The following is a 23946-nucleotide window of genomic DNA, read 5'->3' as shown; positions in this document are numbered from 1 at the left end:
TAAGAGTTGAGCCAAAGCCCAGATTAGTAGATTCAAGGTAGAGATGGCTGCTGAGAGATAATTTACGTCAGTTGAAAGAACCAGGTTTGTCCTGGTTTTGTTTTAGATCTGCCAGCGTCTCTTCGCTTCGTGAAGGAATTACTATGGAGAAGGCCTTGGTACCCAAAAATGCGCTCACCCCAAACATAGGGCAGATTTTTTTTATATCATCATCATTTAAAATGTATAGACTTTTTAAAAATTATACCTTATGTGTTTATATAAATTTTAGATTATGTGTTTCGTGTTAATATTCTCAAAAGGGATGATTTTGCTCCTCTGCACGCATTTGGCAATATCTGGAGCCGTTATTACTTGTCACAACAGTAGGAACAGGGTGCTGTTGCATCTAGTGCATGCAGGCCAGTGGTGATGCTCAAGTGCGCACAACAGCGCCCCCAACAGAGAACTTTCCAGCTCAGAAGGCTGCGGATGCCAGCAATGAGAAATGCTGATCTGATCGAAAACATACAGGCATCGAGGTTAAGCAACTGCATTTCTTAGAAAGGCCTCACGTTTTTTCTTTCTCATGTACATACATGCACACGATTCCTTTTTGCTGCGGTTCTGGCACATGTTTAACTAGAATGAGACTTGGAAATACAGAATTCTACATTCTTCCCTTTTACTTTTTCAGTACTATTTTGCTTTAAACTTAAACTTGTAAAATTTCTATTAATGCTCTTCTGATTTTAATGTGTATTTCTCCAGACTTTTATTAAATATAAGTCTTATAAGCCTGTATAGTGCAATTTGTCTTTGACGTTTATTTTGGTAACCTTTTTGGTGGCAGAGTTTTGAGATTTTTGTCTAAAATCGACATATTCACTAGTGCTTTTGGAGGCAATTTGAGTTATACCTCATTTTTTCTTTTTAATAGTTTTCTGGTAACTTCACGTTGTTTTTGTCCACAGTCCCAAAATTCGGTTTTTAAATGTCAGAGATCTAACTAAACTGATACTAAAATAACTAATACTGAGTTTCGTTTTGCTTTTTAAAGTTTATTTATTTTTGAGAAAGGGAGCATGAGAGAGAGAGAGAGAGAGAGAGTGTGAGTCCCAAGCAGGCTCCACACTGTCAGCACAGAGCCCCAGGCAGGGATTGAACTCACAACTGTGAGATCATGACCCAAGCTGAAACCAAGAGTTGGACCCTTAACCCACTGAGCTATCCTGAGCCTACTCAGGTGCCCCGAGTTTTTTGTTTGTCTTTTATACAAAATGTTTTTGTATGTACTTGTTCCTTTGAAGAATCATTTTAAAAGCTATTTGATTTATTCCCTTTACCAATAAAATTTTATGTTTTTAGTATTTTAATTGTACTTTTGCGGTTTATTTGTCAAAGCAGATAAACAATTGAAACTGCAAAGCCTCCAAACATTATTTTGACATTTAAAATACATTTGTACAAATTATGGAGCTTTTCACAAAGGTTCAACCCCTTGTCTTTAAAAAGTAAACCTTAATTTACATATATTAAAATCATTAAAATAACTTGCATGTAATCATTATAGACATAAAATGTTACACCCACCCATCCCCATTTTGCATTTTTTTCCCTCATTTTGAATTTTTTTTTAATGTTTGTTTATTTTTGAGAGAGAGACAGAGCATGAGTGGGGGAGGAGCAGAGAGAGAGGGAGACACAGAATCTGAAGCAGGCTCCAGGCTCTGAGCTGTCAGCACAGAGCCCAAAGTGGGGCTCAAACCCACGAACCGTGAGATCATGACCTGAGCTGAAGTTGGACGCTTAACCAACTGAGCCACCCAGGCACCCCTCATTTTGCATTTTTAAATCTAACCTATCCTGTCATTACTTGATCCAATTTCCAATTTTTTACCAATTAGGGATTTTGTAGCAGGCTTGCTTGGCTTATTTTTGCTTAATAACTTTTTTTTTTTGGTCTCTTGTAAGTAATTTAAGAATTCCATGAATTCTGTGTGTCTTTATCACTGAAGTTTTAAATGTGCCCATATACGCACTTGTAATATTATCCGTGAATGCTTGCTCTGCTCTTGAGGTTCTAATTTAATGTGCATATTAAATTTGCCGGCATGAGGTAATTAGGTTTGACTTCTTTGAAGCTTACCTAATTCATATAAGGAGAAAATAACACACTCAGAATCTTCTATTCAGAAAAATACTGTGTCTTCATTTCTATCTCGAGATGGACGGCTGCCACTGATTAGGGGGTACGTCCCTGAGAAAAGCCAGAACTTGTGCCTCAGCCAGCATACAGTTCCGAGTGTATTGCCTTACAGACTTTGCATAGGGAAAAGCAACTGTAACTTGGTTCATATTTGGAGGACCCTCAGTGATTCATGTTTACCCTAAAATTTGGCTAACACACCCTAAAGGCCAGGGGTGACGGTCTTCTTCACTACAAGTATCAACTAAATGACTCAAAGGCATCCTTACCTCTGAGATTGGTATTAGGAGATTTAACATTGCGTAGTTTTCTTTCTGCCCTTCCTTCTTCCATTAGACTGTCCCTCCAAGGCAGAAGCCTCAAAAATTGCTGAAGTAACCAGGCTTTGCTTAAGTTTCACAAGAGCAGTTATTGGAGGAGTCTTAGCAATCAAAAAATGTTCTCACCTTAAAGTCAAAGTAGGTTTTTTTTAAAATAGTAATCACCCACAAAAATAAATTACTTACATTAAAGAAAAAAAAATGTCATCTTCCAAATCCACTTGAAGTTTCCTGGTACGCGTATTAAAGGTATGGTATTTAAGTAACCGTATGCCTTAGAAAGTCTCCGACTCATAAACCACTCCCTCACTCCCCCTGACATGTGTGTAACAAGTACTGTAAAAAATTTTGTATGAATTTACTCAATAAAGTGAAGCTTGGGAATACATTTGTTTTTTTACTAGTAGTTCACTTGAAAATCCTACCATCACCTCAAACTTACCGCATATTCCTGTAAAAGTAGCTCTTCATTCTGACATTTTATTTTCTTTCTCTTTCTTTTCTTTTTCTTTCCTTCTCTCCTCTTCTTTCCTTCCTTCTTTCCTTCATGCCTTCCTTCCTTTCCTTAACTTACGATCACTCTGTATTCTTTTTCTCCCGTGATCTACCTCTGATGAACCTTCAGCTCATTCATTCATTCAGTAAATATTGAGCGCCTCTTCTGTGCTAGTGTAAAAAGTAACTGCAGGGTTTTTGCCTTCATGGAGTTTAGAAGCATTTTTCAATTCTTACTTCATAATATGTTCCAAATCTACCTTTTTCTTACTGTTTTACTTCAGAATTACAGGTACTTCCTAATTGTTCTCCGACCCTACTTCATCTTGTAAATTTCCACCAAATTAATCTTTCCAAAGTATTTCTTATAAACCTTCATTTGGCTTTTAATTCCTTAAAATAATAAAAATATATTACTTTTGTGTAATTTGACCATTGACAGCTCTTTCATAGCCACTCAAAATGTCTCCGTACTGTGATTAGGTAGTAATATTCCCACTTTTTAGATAAGAAGATAGTTGGAAAATGGCAGAGCCAGGACTTAAATGCTAGCTTTTCAAAAGCCCTCAGTTCTTTCTACCAATATCAGACTTTTGCAGTGAGGCGCTGAAGACCCTCTAACTTCTCACCCTGGCCTATCCTGCTGTACAGATTTCTCACTGTTACTACACACACTTCCACTGTGGACAAACTTCCACACTTGTTAATCTTTGACTAAGGGTTTCCTCCTTGTTTGCATATGTTTGCAAAAGCAATATATTTTGAACACCCATTCAGTAATTATTGGGGAAAGAGTCTGCAATCAAAACTCAAAGAGTACTTTTTTTTTTAATCGTTAAAGTGTCATGCACACAAAAATAAATTTCTCACAATTTTTTTTTTTTACTCATTTAACTCATTTTGTTTTGGCCACTTTTAATTAAGCCATATATTTACAGCTTGATTTTATGTTTTTTTAAGTGTTTATTTATTTTGAGAGAGAGAAAGCATGCAAGGGAGGGGCAGAGAGAGAGAGGGAGAGAGAGAATCCCAAGCAGATTCCCTGCTGTCAGTGCAGAGCTTGATTTAGGGCTTAATCCCACAAACCGTGAAATCATAACCTGAGCTGAAATCAAGAGTCAGACGCTTAACCAACTGTGCCACCCAGGTGCCCTATATATTTAAGTCTACTTTTACTCCCCCCCCCCCCCCCCCCCCCGCTTTTTTAGGTACTTTTCTAACTTCCATTTTTTTTTTTTTTTCTAACTGGATTTTTTTCCCCCTCTTGTTAATTCTTGGGCTTCTCGTTCTCCTCATTCTTCTCCCCATTTCTCCTTCCCTTCCTACTCATTCTTGTTTTCTCCCTCCCCACTTCTAAGCCCTGAATTTATAATAGGAACTTACATATGATTTCTTATTTTTGTTTTCACATACGGGTTTTGTTTCTAACCACATTAAATGCCTCTAGAGAACAGGATTCGTTTTTTTTTTCATGTGTGTAGTACAATTTCATATATAAAGTTATGTTTTGTATAGTTATTTATGCATGACTTTATAACTACATGAGCTAATAAGATAGTTGAAGATGGGTTAAAAGGTAATATATTATCCTTTATTACAGAGTTAAAAATTCACCACTTAAACAGTCTCCAGGTTATCAGACAGAACTAGTTATTCAGTTGGTGTGGGTGAGTGGAGAACCACCACAACAAATAACCAGCCTGGCAGTCAATTCTTCCTATGGATTGTGAGTATAATTTATGTGTTTCTCATACATTCTTTTATTTTTAAAAATAGAAAAGATGATCTTCATTATAGCATCAATTAAAAAGTTGTATAACTTTAATTTCAGATCAAATTCAGCATTTGTTTGGAATATAATTCTGTTTCAGATAATTTACTCTGAGTATGCTTATACTGCTTCCTAATGAATTGGGATAAAGGTTTGAAGTCAATATACCATCTCCTGGCTCTACTCTCAGAAATGATTTCCTTATTAATACTCAGCATAATGGAGGTCTAACAACATGAACTCAGAAGACTTTGTGCTAAGCTGATTCTGTAAATGTTGAATCAAACCTATATAATGTCTTCTTGCTACTTTCAAAGTTCACTTGTATAAATTGTAAAAGCATAGTAATAGTTTATTGAAGTATTTATACTGCAGGTGTATTATCAATTCATGCCTTCAAGTATTTAGTATTAATTAGACTTACTTTTTACTATAATTTGGTAGACTCATAGAGTATTTTTGGTTTTTTTTAAAATCAGCACTGTGGTATCAGAGAAGCCACACATTCACTGTGCAGTCCCAGGGCCATTTGCTGGTATGTGGGTCTCCTTGATGCTAGTCCTAGGGACTCATTGATCTTTCTTCTTCCTCCTCTGTCATCACTCAGTCTGTCTCTTGCAGATGTATACCTAGCTAAAATTGACTATAGTCTGAGCTGGTTTTCTCTCATGTCTTTGGTTTGCTGCCCCACAATATAAGAACACAAACCTCTCCTTGTTAATATTTCACTGCCCACAACCATAAAGGAAGGAAGGAATAAGAAAAATAACTAGTAGGAAGTTTTAAAGGAAGTTGCACATCAGTTGATCACAGGCTCATTGGGCTCACAGTTAACCTTGCATTTAGCCCTTTTTGTATATTTTTGACATTTGAACTACTTGCCAAGATAATTTACTATGCAATCCATATTTAGAACTTCAACTGAAAAACCTGATCATCTGGCCCATGTCTCCATTCCTCCTTAACAGTCGTCAGCAGAAATGGAGTTGAAGCTTTTTCTCTTTAGATGGGTCATACACTCTCCAGTTCACTCCAGCCTTTGTCTGGCCCGTTCGTGTTACTTACAGAGCCCCTCCCTCTATACATTTCAGTTTTCAACTCCTGGTTTAAGACATCTTAAAAGAGTAAAATTTCTTTATTCATAATTGTTTGGTTTGTAGGTCCTGACTTATAATTGGGAAGGTATTTGGAATACTCCAAAGGGAGACCTCCAAGATTTAATGCTTTCTAGTTTTATTCTGACTGTAGGGATTATCACAACTTTTGAGCTGCTCAAAATGCCCTTAAGTCAAAAAAAAAAAAAAAAAAAGTCACATTTCCTAGGATAGGGATTTATGACTATGATCATGTTTCACTTCCTATGCCAACTTCTTTTTTAATGATGTTGATTTGTAATCATTAATGTCTGCAGAAGATCTGTACAGTTCCATGAGAAGGCATATGTAATGTGTAACCTGTGTTTCCATGCCTCTGATAGTCTGCAGTTTCAGAGAGGAATTTTGTGAAAAACCCATCCTTCTTCTTTTTCAGCCTTCAAGACTACAAGTATGTATCCTCATACTTGTTTATGCTAAAGTATTTGCTCTTTTCCTATTCCCAGGGTAGTTTTTGGCAATTGTAATGGCATTGCTATGGTAGACTACCTCCAGAAAGCAGTACTCCTCAACCTGGGCACTATTGAATTATATGGCTCCAATGATCCTTATCGGAGAGAACCCCGGTCTCCTCGTAAATCTCGACAACCTTCAGGAGGTATAAAGAAAAAGCCCTGAGTTTTAGGATTTCTATAAATACTAAAGCTACTTCTGTGACTATAAGTACTTCAGTGAGATAAATAGCTTGTCTGACTTAGTCTATATGTATATATATATATATATATATATATACTTGTCTGACTATATGTATATATATATATACTTGTCTGACTTAGTCTATAAGTATATATATATATAGACTTAGTCTATATATATATATAAACTGTCAAAAACTAGTAAAAGTTTAGAGCCTTCTTTGTTTTGTATTATTATTAGATTTTGCTTTTGTTTTAGGATTTTAATTAATGTTGGGAAAGAACCACAGTAGCAAGCTTCTTCAGCTAAATTATGAGATGAAAATTTGTCTCATTATTGTGAAACAAAAGTTAATTTCAAAGTTTTGCCCCTTTTATTACTTGGTATTGTGAGACCAAAAATTCATTGTTCCAACTATTTAATTTAGAGGGAGCATTTCCTATGTGAAAAAAATGTAAATGCAAAAGTGAATTTGAATTCTATGAAAATACAGTGTTTTAGGTAGCTTTGATTCAATGCAAACCCAAACCCATTAAGAATTCTCTTTGTTAGGACTCTTTTGTGTTTTCTGCATAAGTAGTCTAATTTTAAATGTTTTCATATGTCTGGTTGGTTATCTATACCAGTACTCCTCACCCCCCGCACTTTTTTTTACCCCCATAGTATTGGATCTCTAGCACTTGGGGTATATTAGTGAGGCCTGCAGCAATTACTGGCCTACAGGTTCCAGTCTCCTCAGGACCTGTTCCACTGGACCAGGGATTAAGGGGAGCCGTATCTCTAGCTGACTTAGCCTGTTTGCAGAATGCCAGTGTGCAGTGGAACACTGGGAAGCTCACGTATATACTTATAACTCAGTCTCTCCGAATTAAAATTCTCCCTGAGATTCATTTCTCATTTTCTCTCATGACATAATTAGCTAATGCTACCTTTATCACAGTTCGTGACAGAAGAAGAAAAAGGTGGTGAGATATAGACCTTACTGTCACTTTAGCTTGATGGTTGAACTTTCTTTTCCATTTTTGTTTTTGTGTGTGATCATTTTGTCTCGCGTTATCTTCAGAAATTTTCCCAACCATACCATTCTAGTATCTTTGTCTCCTTTTTTTTTTCTTCTTCGCTTTTCATTGCTTCACTAAGGTGGGCTGATTGTGACTTCTTGCATGTGCGGCCTTTCTAGCTTATATTCTGAATCTGTGAAAAAACTCCGTTCTTCCTTAAGTAAGTTATTTATTCCATATCAGTTAAGTCACAGCATGTTTGTTTGTTGTATGTAAAATCATTTTTTCTCATTTATTTTTAAAAGAGCTTTTAACAGCATTATATTTCTAAATTACATATCTAAATGTTTGTCCTCGTTACTTAAATTCATCTATAATATGTATGTGAAAATAGCCATTGAAATGTTTGCATCCGAATCCAGTATTTTTAATAAAGCAAAAGAAACTAATATTTAGTTTAGACTAATATGTATTTATAATGTTAGAAAGTTAAAACATTGTCATGGTAGAGAAGACAAGTACTTTTGGCAGTTTTACCACAGAGCAAGTAAAAACTTGCTCCTAAAATTCATTTATCTTATTCCTGATACCACATCATAGTTTCATAAAATTTCCAGAAATTAAATACCTAAACTAATCCAAGGATAGAAACCAGTTTTACCATCTGATTTCAAAAATATTTCTTTCTTAAATTCTGTTGCATCTTATTCTAGAGTAAATCTTGTAATATTATTTATATTATTATTTGCTCTATTTGTATTGAAGAGTTAGATGTTTAGGCACAGGAGAACAATTCGAATTTTTCTTTTGTCATCTTAAGATACTTATTTATGCTCAGCAGTAATAACATTTAGGATTATGTATTAAATAAAATTAAAAGAAAGTTATTTTAAAATGTGATTTAACATTTTAAGGATATTTATGCCTTAGTTCTAAAATACTGTAATTATTTATATTTCAAATAAAATTAAATGTGAAATAATTGATACTAAAATTCTTTAATTGCATTGATAAAACATATATTCTTGCAAAAAAGGTGTGTTTTATAATATATTCTGGAAGTATAGCCCAAATACCACCAGGTTCTTCTATTTTTTTTAAAGATTAGTTTGGAAAAATGTTTTAATACTAGTAGATTCTAATACATTTTCATAACAAGTAAGGTGTCAGTGATGAAATTATTTTATAGGCATTACTGTCTAAGGGTTTTACAGCTGTATTAAAATATAGTTGAACCCATAACTAAAATATGTACAGTGTTTTCATAATAAAAATTATGAGACTGTTACAGGGGCAAGTAGTGATAAAGTATTTCAACCACCTGTGTATGTCTGCTGAAAGTCTTAATTATAACAAAAGTGAAACAGGCTAGTATGTGTCATGTTTTGCTGACCACTTTTTGACTCCGTGAAGGATACAAAAGGGAAATTTCTGTTCTGAATATAATTTTAAACCCTAATAAGATCTGCATAGTGATGTGAACGTGATAGACCCATGAGAAATAAGTTACTTAGTCTTAGAAGTTGATAATTATAAAGAAGGGAATTAGAGGGATGAAGCTGTTCCTGACTTTAGGAAACATATTTTCAAAAGTTTTGGAGAAGTGTCTCTGAAAATGAAGATTTGGGCTACAAAGTTGTAGTTAATTTCAAGTCTTCAATATTCTCAGTAGGATAGAAAAAGAGAAATAGCTATGGAGCCTAGTAATACTAGTTGATATTTTTGTGCATGTGTGTGTTGTAAGAAACAAAACACTATATAAGAAATGAGGGATATAATCAAGGATGCATAATAAGTGTTGCATAAATCAGTAACTACTGTGTTGAATATAGGCAGGTTTTCAAAAAATGGGAAATAGCAAAATGTTTGGTTTCATTGAAAATATAATTAAGGAAGGATTAGGACTCTAGGGATCAGTTGAAGTGATAGTTGAAAAGCAGAAGGTAGAGCTAAATAACTTTGTTTCTCAACACTCTCTTAATGAGAAATTATTTATGTTTCTGGAAAGTGAAAAATAATGAAGAGAAATGAAAATCTAAGCTACATTATGTATGCAAGACAGAGCTTGGTAATGAACAGTAATAAAGTAATAAAAAGATCTCAAGAGAATTTGTGAAGAAAATTTGTAAACAGTTTCCAAGTTTTCAAAGGTCAGATATGTTATAAGTCATTAAATTTGATGTACAAATCAGTCAGAATTCTCAAATGATTTGTGTGCATATTGAAATGCCTTGTGTGCATATTGAAAATAGAACTGTCAATTGAAATCAACAGGAATTCACTAACAGTACGAAAAATCAGTGTTACTTTTTTAATCTCATAACTACATTAATGGTTTATGGCAGCCTGTTGACCTAATGTTTCCTAAAGTTAATCAGATATTTGATAAAGAATTCCATGTATATTTTTTATGAACCGAGCAGATGGAAGCAACCTAGTTCAGTTTGACAATTGCAAGATTGATTAAACCAGAGTCAGCAAACTATGGTCCGTGGGCCAAATCTCTTCCACTGCTATTTTTGCTAATTAGAACATCATCCTTGCTTAGCTGGCCCTAAAACCAATCTAGGCCTTCACATTTGCCAATCCCTGGACTAAACCGTGGTATCTATTTAGTGGGTCAATTTATAGCCTAATACTAATTTCTGTGGTGTGCCTCAGTAGATATAGAATGCTGAATAACATGATTATGCTTGTTGTCCTTAAAGGATAACTACTACATCTGGTAGCGGAGTAAATACCCATAAAGATATTGGTAGGTAGAAATCATAAACCTAAATGATATACCATAGTCACATAGTATATACCATAGGATCACATATATCAATTAATGTAGGGTTGGACTTTGACTTTTACCCTAAGCCAGATGGAATGAATGGAAGGCTTAAAATTTCAAAATTGATTATTTTTATTCAGTATTAGGCTCACTGTAGTGCTAGAGTATATTAGAGTTTACTATCACCACTATCTATTATTGAGGTAAAATTGGCACATAACATTATTTTAGTTTCAGGCATGCAACATACCAATTTGATATTTGTATGCATTGCAGAATGATCACAGTAAGTCTAGTTAACATTTATCACCTTGCATAGTTACAAAATATTTTTTCCCTTGTAATGAGGACTTTTAAGATCTACTCTTTTTTTTTTTTAAATTTTGTTTAATGTTTATTTATTTTTGAGAGAGAGAGACAGAGCATGAGTGGGGGAGGAACAGAGAGAGAGGGAGACACAGAATCTGAAGCAGGTTCCAGGCTCAGCTGTCAGCAAAGAGCCCGACTCAGGGCTCGAACCCACGAACTGTGAGATCATGACCTGAGCTAAAGTCGGACGCTTAACCGACTAAGCCACCCAGGCGCCCCTAAGATCTACTCTTAAGCAGCATTCAGATATCCAATATAGTATCACTAACTCTAGTTATGCTGTGTATTATATCTCTTATTTATTCTATAACTGGAAGTTTGTACCTTTGACCGCCTTTACCGGTTTCTCCCAGCCTCCATACCCTGCTTCTGGCAATCACCAGTCTCTTCTCTGTATATATAGGCTTGTTTTTTATTGTTGTTTTGGGGGATTTTGGGGGGCTGCAGGGTTAGATTCCACTGTATCATACAAGTGATATCATACAGTACTTTTGTTTTTCTTTCTTATTTAACATAATATCCTTGACATCCATCCATGTCACAAATGGCAAAATTTTATTTTATGACTGAATATATCTATTGTGTGTGCGAATGTGTGTGTGTGTGTGTGTATCCCCCACATTTTTATAAAGCCTACATTTTCTTTGTCCATTCATCCATAGATGGACACTTAGATTGTTTCTGTATATCACTACTATTTAAAGATCTGCTGTTTTAGTGTTTATCAAAAAGAGTTCATTCGGGCTCTGTGCTCATAGCTCAGAACCTGGGGCCTGCTTCAGATTCTGTGTTTCCTTCTTTCTCCACCCCTCCCCCACTTATACTCTCTTTCTCTCTCTCTCTCTCTCTCTCTCTCTCTCTCTCTCTCTCTCTCTCAAAAATAAATAAAACATTTAAACAATTTTGAAAAGTGCTGCCTAGGTGGCTCAGTCGTTTAAGTGTCCAACTTCGGCTCAGGTCATGATCTCGTGGTTCGTGACTTCAAACCCCACATAGGGTTCTGTGCTGACAGCTCAGAGTCTCAAGCCTGCTTCAGATTTCGTGTCCCCATAAATATTAAAAACATTTTTAAAGGAGTTGATTTATATAAACAAATATTTTGTCAAAGATTAAATTCATACCTATTACATCCATCATCTTTGAAGTATAAAAACTAGTTTTGGGTTTTTGTTTGTTTTGTTTTGTTTTTCCAGAACAATTAGTGTAATAAGAAAAAAGTGTAAAAAGAAAAAAAAAAAGTGGTTATCATTCAAACAGTTCCTACTTAATGAAGAAAAATATATAATTCAAAATAGAAAACATTTTTATAAACCCAATTCAGTACTCCATGTTCTCTGAAAATGTTATTCTAAAAGGTTTCTTAGTGACTGGATTGTGACATTATGTCTTTTACCAAAAGATTGGAAAAGTAGATACTGGCCACACATGTACATATGTTGACATGATACCTGATTTCTGAGGTCTAGATATGTAGCCCCTTGTGTGTTGCCCAGCCATCCCAAACTCTTGACATGTGTTTGTTTGTAATTTTCAAAGAATTTTCAGGAATTCTTTTCATTCCAATCACTAAACAACTTACTGTCCATATTGATTGTTTACTCTGCATGTTACCATGTCTTTTAATTCTTGTCCACAGCATAAAATACCTTGTTACAGTTTCTCCCAAGAATTTAGGCCATCCCCTAAGATAAATTCTATGTAATTCATATACATCTATGAAAAGAAAGTATTTCTTTAGAGCTCCTTTTAAAAATGTATGGTTTAATTATTAAGAGGTATAGTCCTATAAGAGGAGTAATGTACAATATTTTAAATATTGTAAATGTGGACGTACAAAATATTTTCTTAATTACTCATAAATATTCAAGGCATGTGTTTGAGACATACTGAGTGGAAACCACTTTGAGGTTTGAGTTGAGAGTTCCTATGATGTAAAAAATTACCAAATTTATTACCAAGTACTTATTTTCCCTCAAGAGAAGTCCAATAAGTCCATCATATACTCTCAAATTAGTTTTTTTATTTTAATTTTTTTTTAATGTTGTATTTATTTTTGAAGGAGAGAGAGAGACAGAACATGAGCGGGGGAGGAGCAGAGAGAGGGAGACACAGAATGAGAAGCAGGCTCCAGGTTCTAAGCTGTCAGCCCAGAGCCTGATGCGGGGCTCGAGCTCACAAACTGTGAGATCATGACCTGAACCAAAGTCGGACGCTTAACCGACTGAGCCACCCAGGTGCCCCTCAAATTACTGTTTTTCAACAAAGTTCTACTTTATGTCTAATGTCCTTGAAGAATAGCAGATTATCTCTTGGAAGTTTTCTTTTTGCTTAACTGATGACTACTGTATTATTTTGAGGTGATTTAATATCAAATGCTCCTATTTCCTGTCTCAAGATTAACAGGCACAATGGTATCAAGGCCAGTACGCTCCAGTCATCTGCTTTTTTAAAAATGGTCAGTCGTTAAATGTATGCTGTAAATAGGCGATGAAACTGCTCTTACATAAATTTGTGTTGTGATTTGGATTTTGGTTTTGTTTTTTTTAGCAGGTCTATGTGATATTAGTGAAGGGACTGCAGTCCCAGAGGATCGCTGCAAATCTCCAACTTCTGGTAATTTGTTTTTTATTTTATTAAGAATTATAATCTATAGAAACCATTGTAGTGTATCAAAATTCCTTTTTACAGATAAGTATTTAAAATAACACCTATAAGAAACTTTTGTGTTACATATTTATTCTAAAAATCATAACTTTTCTTTGCATTCTCATTAAGTGAAAAGAAATGCACTAGACAAAAATCCACAGCTCTTACCTGCTAAGAGTCCTATAGCTGTTCACTGGCTTTCTAATATTTACACTTTTTTAGAGAAAATATGTTTTACTCCTCACCATTGGAGCAGATGGGTTAGTTAATCTGCAACCTTGTCTCTGCTCTAGGCATGCATGGTATCATCTGGTAGAATAGTGCCCTAATTCTTGAAAAATGTCCACTTAAATATTACCAAAGATTTTTAACATTTATAATCCAGTGGTGACTGTAGACAAAATAATTGTAGGCCATATGTGTTTTTGTTTTTGGTCAAAGTGGTATTTGATATAATTTTATAGCTATATTATACCTTTTTGTCCATATTATATAGGTTTTTATGTGATCTATGTATATATAAATATTTCAGTGCAACATAATTTTTGGTACCTTTTCAGTCTCCTTAAGATTAAGAGGATCCTGAATTATTATTATTTTCAGTGGGTAGAAACTTTGCCAGTCTTTACTAAGATCAACTTCACAATTTTAACTACCATATTAAATCATTTTGGCTGGGAATATTTGTCAGCTTTGTACTGGAAAGATTGTTCTTAGCATAAAGTAACACAGTTCTTACATAGATTTGGATCCTTCCATAGCTGGTTCTCCTACATCAGAAATCATTTTAAGCATGGGAAATATTGAGAAGTGCATTTTACTTCACTCCCTCCTGTTTCAGTTTAGCATTTTATTAAACCTAGAACTGTAAAAGTTTTGTGATAATTTTCTTTTTGAAATTCCTTTTCCTAATACACAAGTTATAGCTTTTCTTAAGATATATCCACCTTCTGGTTTTCTTAATCTTTAAATTTCATAATTAAATTCACTCATTATTGAAACATGGAGCCATCAGAATTACATAGTTAGCACCTACTGTTAAGTCTGGATATCGGTACAGTAAACTTTGAATGATATGGAGCAAGTAATTCTATTTCTGATCTGACAGACCTAGAGTGATTTCTGAATTTGGAATTTAGAATTATAATATCTTTTCATTATTGCTGTTCTGTGTCCATCTACCTACAATACTGTTCTGGTCTTCTCACCTCTCTCTCCAAAGACCATGTGAATGCCACTGTCAATGTGTTAAGGCTGTAAGCCAAATTGGATGATTTGGACATGTAATATAGAACCCAAGTAAACTAATATTCCTCATTAGCCTAAGCCAAATTTTCAACAGGTGTACAGGTGTGTGTGTGTATATGTATATATATATACGTATATATACACATATATACGTGTATATATATATACATACGTATATATATATATACGTATATATATACATATATATATATACGTATATATATATGTTTGGAATAACCAAAAAGAGGTATTTATAAGTAAGTATTTAAGTATATTAAAATCTCATAAGTATATAAATATAAAAAGTGCATAAAAGTAAAAACCCTCCAAATAGCTCCTTTTGTACCTGAGGAACTCACACATTGTTGAACATTTTCAAATATATTATGCTTTTTTGTCCATGTGAAAGGACAGTATAGTTTTAACATACAGATGATATGATACTGGGTATTGTTTCGAGTGAGTTTGAACTGCAAAGTAAACATTGTGACTGAAAAAATCATTGATAAATCACAAATTCTTATCTTAGATGTAAAACTTTATTTAGTTTAGTCTTTGATTATGCTCTGAAAGATATAAGAATTTCTGAAGAATTATATCCATTCCTGCATATGAGGAAAGACTGCTTTCACAAAAAAACATATCAAATTTTGGTAGATAGTAGTTGTGCCTGAAACGTGTTTCATAGAGCAGGAAATAGATCTCCCTCATGCATACATACTAAAACATACAGTAGAAACTAGAATAAAATTCTGGAAAACTAACCCTTTGACACTTTTTCTTACAGCTGTGTCTTTCACTACTTGTCCATTTTAAAATAGCTAATAGTAATTTTTGCTACCCATGTTGGGCCAGTTGTCTTATTCTTTGCACATTTGTAACTTTTTTGCCTTCATTGCTTTTAGAATCCCAATAAAGGAATAATTTAGTATCCTTCCTCTCTCCAGTACATGAAAATTCTTTTAGTTTAGAATGGTCAAAAAAGAAAAAATGGTTGGGGTAAGTTTGAGGTGAATCAGAGGAACCACAAGGCAATCGTGTTATTAAAACCATGGAAAGTAGTAATTAAATTACTAGCCTCAAATACTTTCTGCATTGTGATAGGATATCTATCTGTGTATCTATCTATAATTAAGTGATATAATATAGACTATTAAAACCAATATAGTTAATAGAAAACAGTGTATCTATGAGAGAAAAAGAAATGCATAAAAGTGGGTTGGAAGTTAGGTGAGTCTTTCATAAATACTAGGAGAACCACTATTATAGAAGTGAAAAGTAGCCATATGTCCTTTATCAAAATCAGTGTGTTTACTCAAAATAATAATATAGATGGAGAAAAACTTTTTTGAAAAACATTTCAATCCATGATCAAAATTGGTGATCCCAACAATTTGGCTGGTCAATATCAAAGCTCTATTCAAAAAGTATACTGAGAATATCCAAGTTATGAATATAGTTTGCCTTTTCCACTTATTTTTAAATAAACCAGGAGTCTCTCTGAAGTAGAATATTAATTCTGTCATCTTGAATTAACATAAGAAATCACTTCTTCCATTTCCATTTGATCTCTATTTCAAAGAACTCAGATTTCTTTACTGAGCACTTTAATAATGGAATTTTGTTTTAGTACTGCATCAAAAGAGTGTGTGTGTGTTTGTGTGTATGTGTGTGTGTGGTGTGTCTACACATGTGAAAATGATAAAAACATCTGTTAGGTTATTTCAGGTTGAAGAAGGCTCAGGGCCACATTAACCATGATATAAACAGTGCCTTCAGGAGTTTCCATGTACCCTAAAAAAAAAAAAAAAAGCTGTAGATAAGTTCGGTGTTTATTTTATCACAGTTATTTGGTAAATATATTCAAGTGAGATATGCTGAAAACATTTTTGGAACTTTGACAAAAATTCTGACAAGTAGTGAGAGGCGTTTTCAGTTAGGGGAAAAATAAATCTGTTTTACATTTGTGGCTTCTGTTGCCTATTACGTTGGAAATAACTAAAAAACATTTTTATGATTTGATATTCATGTTTGATATGTTACCTAGCTATTGCTCTAAAATGAAATATATCACATAAAATAAGTATTAATAATTTTTTTTACATTCCTGTGGCTAACCTCTTATAACCATTATCTTTAAAAAGCAAGTATATCCATCTCTACTCCTGAACATGTTCCATCGAGTTCAGTGTTACTTATGTGGTATTTTTTGACATAGGATTTATAAGGATCCATAAGTGCTATTTAACAAAAATAATATGGTTTTTAAGAATAATCTTTTAAGACTATTATAGAAGTAATTGGATACTGCCAATGTTGACAGGTTTTACTTGGTCCTTGGAGAGACTTCAAAGATATTTTCCACTTGGCCAAAGAAAGCATCATTTTGACCTTATTTATTAAGGTTCAGTACTTTCACTGGGATAAAAAAGAAAAACGGCCCGGTGTTTTAGAAGTGCAGTGCAGTCGGGAAAAAGACGTGTGTGTGAACTTAAAATATGAGGTATTAAGTGAAGTACACATCATAGGTGAAGTATACAAAGGGTTGTTGAAATTCAAAAGGGGGGAAGTGATTTATATCGAGGAGACTGAAAATTTATAGATGAGATATCATTTGAAATGTGCTATTATAAAGAATAGATCATTTAATAATAGAAGTTGTCAACTAGAGTGGTACTTAGTACTACATTTATAAATGAAACATTAATGTCAGAAATCAAATATAAAAAGTTAGAAACACTTTTTTTAAGGAAAAGGCAAATAAAATCTTAACTGTAAAAATATTAGATAAACTTATATTAGAAGTCGCAGCTGGAATAAAATTAACTATTTCTTACCTCATTAAACATAAGTAAGTATTTGAACATACCTAAAATTATAAGTATGATCCTCAGTTTTTTAAAGATCTCTATGGTAATAGTAGAATTTATATATGATTTTAACATTGGTATCTGGAAAGCTAACTCTGAAGTAAATTTTGTCAGTATACTTCTTGCCCGAGATTCTTAGTTCTAGATGAAGCCTATTCAGTTAACTAATATCGAAGAAGTTTTGCATTTTCGTTCAGAAACTGTTTATTGCTGCTTATATTGTTCTTTACCTGTTCTCTAACGTATAATGTATACCAGGATTTTTCCAAATGGTTGTAATTTATGGAGAAATCATTATAGAGTTAATATTTACATATATTAAGGAATTCTCTACCATGAAAGATAATGAACTACTGATTACTTTTCTTACTTTAATATTATGAGAATTGTTATTGATTATATGCATGACATCTCGTGGCTAATTGTATGGAAACTTACCTTAGAGGTTACCAGATTATTTTGTTTGTACTTTTCCCTGTGACAACTCGTGTTTGTGACTGACTATGTGCTTGTTCCTTCCATTGTCTTGATTCGTGTAGGTTCTTCATCACCACACAATTCAGATGATGAACAAAAAATGAATAATTTTATAGAAAAGGGTATAGTATCTTTATTTTAAAGCATTTTCTTTTAATTATGTTTAATTTTAGTTTACTTTGAATAGATTTTGACATTTTATATCAAAATATTATTTTCAGTGAAGACCAAAAGCAGAAAGTTTTCCAAGATGGTAGCCAGTGATATAGGTAGGAAATAGAAATTTCTCTTTTGTTTCTAATCCTTGCTATATGCAGTGTTACTCAACACCAGAAAATGATCTAATGCATTGCATTTTGTATATATTAATTTGTCATTTCTATGCTAAACAATAATCTCTTGGGCTGTTTCTTCTAAACTCATTGGGGCAATAATTATTGAAAATCAGTTAAATTGGTGTTGCAGTTTTTCCTGACTTACAATGTGAATTATTCTGTTTTTATTTTGGCTTTATTTAAAATAAAGCAGGGTTCAATTTATGCCGTAAATAGTACAGTTTTATACCAAATTTTGAGATTTTTCCTTTATAGTTTTTATTTGTATTTTCTCCTACCTTTTTCCCATCCTTCTCAAATTTTTACAATCCCCAATTTCAGTGGTTCTCTAAAATATTGACTCTGTAATCTGCACTGCCCTGGAGTTAAATGGGAATTTTCTTAAGACTCTCCCCCCAATCCCCACAAGTAAAACTAAGTGATGGAGAGTATTTTATATTAATCTCTTTGGCTGTTTTTATGAGTATACTTTGAATTGAATTGCCCAGTCTAAGGTTTTCAAAGTTTAAAATTAGAAGACAAAATACATAATCAAACTTTGGGGATATAATCAAACTCTAGGATTTTTAGTTCGTCATAAAAATTTGAGTATTCTCTGAAGATTTTTAAAGGCTTGAGAAGTACTGTTTTACAAAAAGAATAAATTTAATCTTCGATTTAAACCCACAATTTTTATTATACTGTTTTTTGTTATTTATTTCCTCTGAAATGCCTATCACGTGTTCCTTGAATTATATTAAATGAGGAGCATTTCTAGGCAGCTGAAATAGATTTACCTTTGGTCAACTGATAAAGTTTAATATATAGTAAAATTAAATTGCCAAAATTCTCAGAAGTAGCATCTATATTGTCTGCATATTGTAAATTGAACCCTGTTTAGTCATGTTAACGTTGGCTGACTTAACATGTCTCGTCATTTTTTAAATAAGATGGTTTATTCTTGGGCAAAGGGCTCTTCATATATGGGGAATTGATTATCTCTTTGTGGTTTTATAGTGAATCAGTTGGTAATAGTTAAATCGCTTTAATTATGTACTAGCTCTATCGCATACTTTTCAACCAAATTTTTTATAGTATATTTTGTCTTAATAGTACTTACTGTCATATAATGTGAAAAGTTATAAGAGACCTTCCTACATACACTTTTGCAAAGAACCTTTATGATCTATCAATTATCTAGGAATTTTACCTTACATAAAAGGAACTTTGTATATGATTACATTTTTTTGAATAATTTCTGTCTGATTTTTGATCCTGTATTTGCTTTGTTAACTATGTGTTGACTAGCTCCTCTGTTTTTTCTGTTGTGAATAGAACACATAACATGGAATATCTGAGTTTGAATATTTGAAAGTTTTCAATTAACAAATTTCTTAGGATTAAGAACATTACTAGAAGGATAGTTCTTTGGTAATGTTCTTGCTTTTTATGTCGTTGGCAAGTTTTTGTTTTTGTCATGCCAGTTTTTATATTTTTTGGGAAACACATTAACTTTATTAACCATTTCAAAGGTTAGGTTAGTTACAGTTATACATAATAATTTTACATCTTCAGAAACTACTGCTCCTATTTTATATGTAATTTTGTTTGGTAATCTTCCAATATAGGTTTTAATCCCAACATATTTACAAGAAAAGCTCTCTTCTCAATTTTTCCTTTGTTCAAATGGAGACTGCTCCATTTTAGACTGTGAAGTTTTTACAGTTTAAAAAAAAAAAAAGGAGTTTATCTTCCTACATTAGTATCTAGTTTTGTAATAAGAGTTAACATAAAATATGCTATTGAAAGCACAATAAAATGTCAGTGAAACATTTTGGGGGGGGGGCGGGTTGGAGAAACTCCTACAATCTCCTGAAGACCTCTCTGTCAAGACATATTTTCTGTGTAAAGTTTATGGTGTCAAAAGTGCTAGGATTCCTTGAGCATTCTGAGCTCACTGTGTTCCCTAGCATGCAGTCCTGTACTTGCTCCGAAGTTCCCTGGGCCTCATCAAATTACCACCTCTTTCTTCCTCAGTCTACAGACATTTACAGCTTCAACTTTAGGAAGTTATGAAGTGGCCTCGTAAAGGAAGGCGTTAAGAATTAAGTCTAGACCCCTAAGATTGACACTGGTTAAAAAAAAACAAAACAAACAAACAAAAAACCCTCCTTGCATGGGAGACTGACTGAATGTCTTGGCTCTGATACTTTGTTTCTGAAGCTTTACCTTTTCTTTGAAAGTAACTGCTGCCGACATTGGAGGAGTAGGGAGCAAAATGTCATTCTTATTTAAACAATCTAAACCAAGCTTGGAAAATCAACCCCCCCCCTTTTTTTTTTTTTTACTGCCTAACAGAACAGCAGAGTTAGCTGAGATGGTAGCAGTATTTTAAATATGTGTGTGTGTGTGTGTGTGTGTGTGTGTGTGTGTATACATATATACTTAAAAATTACAATTTTTCTGACACTGTGCCAGCCCTTTATAAATAATATTTCTTGTTTAACCCATTCAATGTAACTGCATTTAGCTACTTACTATTTCCCTGTTTCACAGAAGGGGAAACTGAGAGGTAGAGTGTAAGTAATGTATCTGTTGGTTACATATCTAGTGAATGATGGGGCCAGGGTTTACACCCAGGTAGTCTGACTTCACTGTTTGTCCTTTCAACACTGTACTGTATTACCTCTTAAGACAATTTACTGGAGTCTGGAAGGATTCAAAAGCAGATCTGTTATGTGGTTTCTAACTAGATATTCTGGTTATGACCCTGTTCTATCCACATAGTAACCTAGAAAAAAGGATGACTCATGCTAACTTATGCCCTCGTACCAGATCACGGTTGTCATCTTGGTGCCTCTCACCCAAACGTAATATACCGTGCCTGGAAGTTTACCTTTCTCAAAACTCAGACTCAAGGAGAGTAACTACAGCAAACAGTAGAGTCTCCTAACCCATCTACCCAATGCCCAGCTTCTTTGTTTCCTGGCTGACAGCTAACTCAGGTAAACGATACTGACAGTGACTTCCTTATTCATGCATAAGAACAGCAGCCTAAAAAGGCATAACTTTAGCCTTAGGAGTTCAACAGCAAAAATACAGCGGAATATAATACAATTGCAGCATCCCTAAAGAAAGGTACATGTATGTAATACACAGATAGTGATTTGTTTTGCCTGTTCATACTTGATGATTAATTTTTGTTAGTAAAATCTTAATGACCAGTATTTCCAAAATCAGTCTTTCCTGTAGTGGTAGCCATTTCTGTAAATCATTTAGAAAATAAGAGTGGTTATCAATTTATTATTTGCTTATTATTTATATTTTACAAAGCTTTGGAAATGCAAAATTCTGTAAAACTTTTTGTTATCTTACGTTTGTATAAAAAGTCCTAAAATGTATGTCTTTGTTAAAGTGTTAATCAAATTTTTCATGGTACCTTATGAATAAAATATGGTCCAGATGCTAGCATTGTTTGGTAGATTTTGAAACTACATGATCAACCTTTTCTAAAGATTATTAGTTCTATTTCATTATGATTCTCTTTCATTGTGAAAGATAGATTTCTAGCTGGATCCTGTCCATGTTCCCTATTATTACTAATTTTCATACAGAAGGAATGATTACATGAAACTGTGAGGGGGAAATAATAACTAGAGATTAAAATATAAAGATTCAAAAGTATAGTGACTTAATGAGTGCTGTGCCAAAACAGATAGAAATCAAAGCTCCATTTAATGAGCACCGTTCCAGACACTATAGATATTTTTCAGGTTGTATTTGTTAACCTAGGCAGGATTGTACCTCTTTTTAATCTCTCAGATTCTAGGTTAGCAGTTACTTGGGTAATGAATGATTTTCTTTTTTAGCAAAAACTAATTTTTGAAGTCAATTGATCAATGAAAATAATGATCATTGGTCCAAGTATTGTTTTCATTAGTTCTCTTTTACATAAGTCCCAGTGATTCCTTCTTTAAAGTGTTCTAACCCAACTTAAATGGATTCATAATCATTATATTCTAAATCACTAACTCATTAAATTCTATACTTTTAAATCTGCTCAAGCTCCCTTGTTTTTCAAGAAGAGAGATTGAGCCTCAAAGAAGTTAAGTTGCATATCCAAAGTCATGTCCCATAGTAATGACCTAGTCGGGACCAGAATCCAGGTCTCTCGAACTCTTGTTTTACCTATAGCGTGTCTTCACTCTCATGCTTTCTGGCCTCTTTTTCTTGTGCTATTTTCTGAATTCTTTTATATTTACATTGAAAAATAAATTCTCAGAGGCCCATTTGGAGTTTGCCATGTGAATACAAAGGTATGCACCAACTTAATGAAGTAGAATTTTAAGTTATAAAATTATTCTAATTCATTATAAAACTCAAATTAGTACTGATACTTCTACATTATATTCCCCAATATTCAATCTCAAATGTGTGGCTGTTACTTCTGTAGAAGTTCATCTTTATATTTAATCCCTCATGTGGCTTTTAGAAGACTAGAAGCTCATCTTGAAAGAGAAGATGAAAGACGAGTCAAGTGTGCAGGTAAGATTACTCTTCCTCAGTTTGTAAAGAACTAAATTGTTTACAGTTAGGTACTTTGAAACTATTATACATGTCTGAGTTTTTCTAATGAGTTCTTTTTCTTTTTCAGGATGACTAAAATCTGAAGAGTATGGCATAGTGTGTATTGGGTTTTCATTTTGTTTCAGAATGTATTTTCTGTCAAACTTCATAATAAAATCTCAGCAAAGTCTGTTTGTCTTTTCTCTGTCAGTATTTCCTGTGTATGCATTTCTTTCTCCATAGAACTGTCTTTTCCTTACATTGGAAGAATGTAAAATGATCTTCTAGAAGTAACTTCCTGTTTGGTTCATAACATAAAATCAGTCCAAGCTAAAGTTAAATTAGTGAAATAATTTCAAACGTCATCTTTTTGATGAATAGGCCCGTGTTTAATTTGCACTCTTTTTCTCTTTATTTCATTTGTGAGAAAATTCTGCTGCTTTCTGTAGAAGTAAAATTCCAGTGACAGTTTGTTTATTCATTTATTTACTCATTCATCACCATGTTCATTGACCAAACATTAAGTGCTATACACATACACAGACACAGTATTTTGCAAGACAGATTTTATTTCCAGACTCATGGAATTTAGATTTCAACATGGGAGATAGACATTGATATTATTAGGTCTGTTGGCTATTAATGTGTGATAAGTGGTGAGAATTTCTACTTCTTGGTCCTCCTTTTCCCTTGGCTTCTTTGCCATATCCTATAAGTTGACTTTTAGTTTCTTTATTATGTTTTTTTTTTTTATTTAATATGCGTACATTTCAACATTTTGCTTGAAAAGAGTGGTTTCCACTCATAGGAGAGCAGAGACTCAGGCTTATAGCCTGCCAAGACACAGCTCTGATACCAGTTTTCTTCAGATTGAAGAAACTTTATTGTCATTCCTATTATTTCTTCTGTGGACAAAAGTATAGAAAAAGAGATCTGGTTTATACTCTCCAGTGACAAAACATTTCAAAGCAAGTAAGATATTGGGTATAAAGAGCAAGAGTTGAAGAATGCACAGTTGAACATGAGAGGAACAGACAACTTGTCTTCCAAGAACTCATTCAAATTATGTCTTCAGTTTGAAAGCTGCGATGGAAGTTCAGTAACTTCAAAGCATG

The 23946-nt window shown here is 33.4% G+C and overlaps 1 protein-coding gene and 1 long non-coding RNA gene across 5 annotated transcripts in view; both read left to right on the top strand.

The window, feature by feature from the left end:
* Positions 1–23946, top strand: part of STXBP5 (syntaxin binding protein 5) — a 169614-nt gene that overhangs the window by 100152 nt on the left and 45516 nt on the right. For 2 of the 4 annotated variants that reach the window (XM_019425027.2, XM_019425026.2), the window contains exons 17-19: positions 4604–4729; positions 6375–6526; positions 13258–13323. In XM_019425027.2, coding sequence (XP_019280572.1) covers positions 4604–4729; positions 6375–6526; positions 13258–13323 — 344 coding nt within the window. Of the gene's footprint in view, positions 1–4603; positions 4730–6374; positions 6527–13257; positions 13324–18013; positions 18074–18172; positions 18221–23946 lie in introns of all 4 variants that reach the window. The other 2 variants (XM_019425024.2, XM_019425025.2) reach the window with 2 other exon arrangements.
* On the top strand, positions 18227–23021 carry LOC109252504 (uncharacterized). Its single transcript, XR_002074048.2, has 2 exons — positions 18227–22810; positions 22920–23021. It is a non-coding gene; the product is annotated as an uncharacterized LOC109252504 (long non-coding RNA).

Source organism: Panthera pardus, unplaced genomic scaffold (assembly GCF_024362965.1).
Source record: "Panthera pardus isolate Hobbes unplaced genomic scaffold, ASM2436296v1 HiC_scaffold_17, whole genome shotgun sequence".
In the NCBI taxonomy this organism is placed as follows: Eukaryota; Metazoa; Chordata; class Mammalia; order Carnivora; family Felidae; genus Panthera; species Panthera pardus.
Note: the sequence above shows the minus strand (reverse complement) of the source record. Positions and strands in the feature narration are given on the sequence as shown.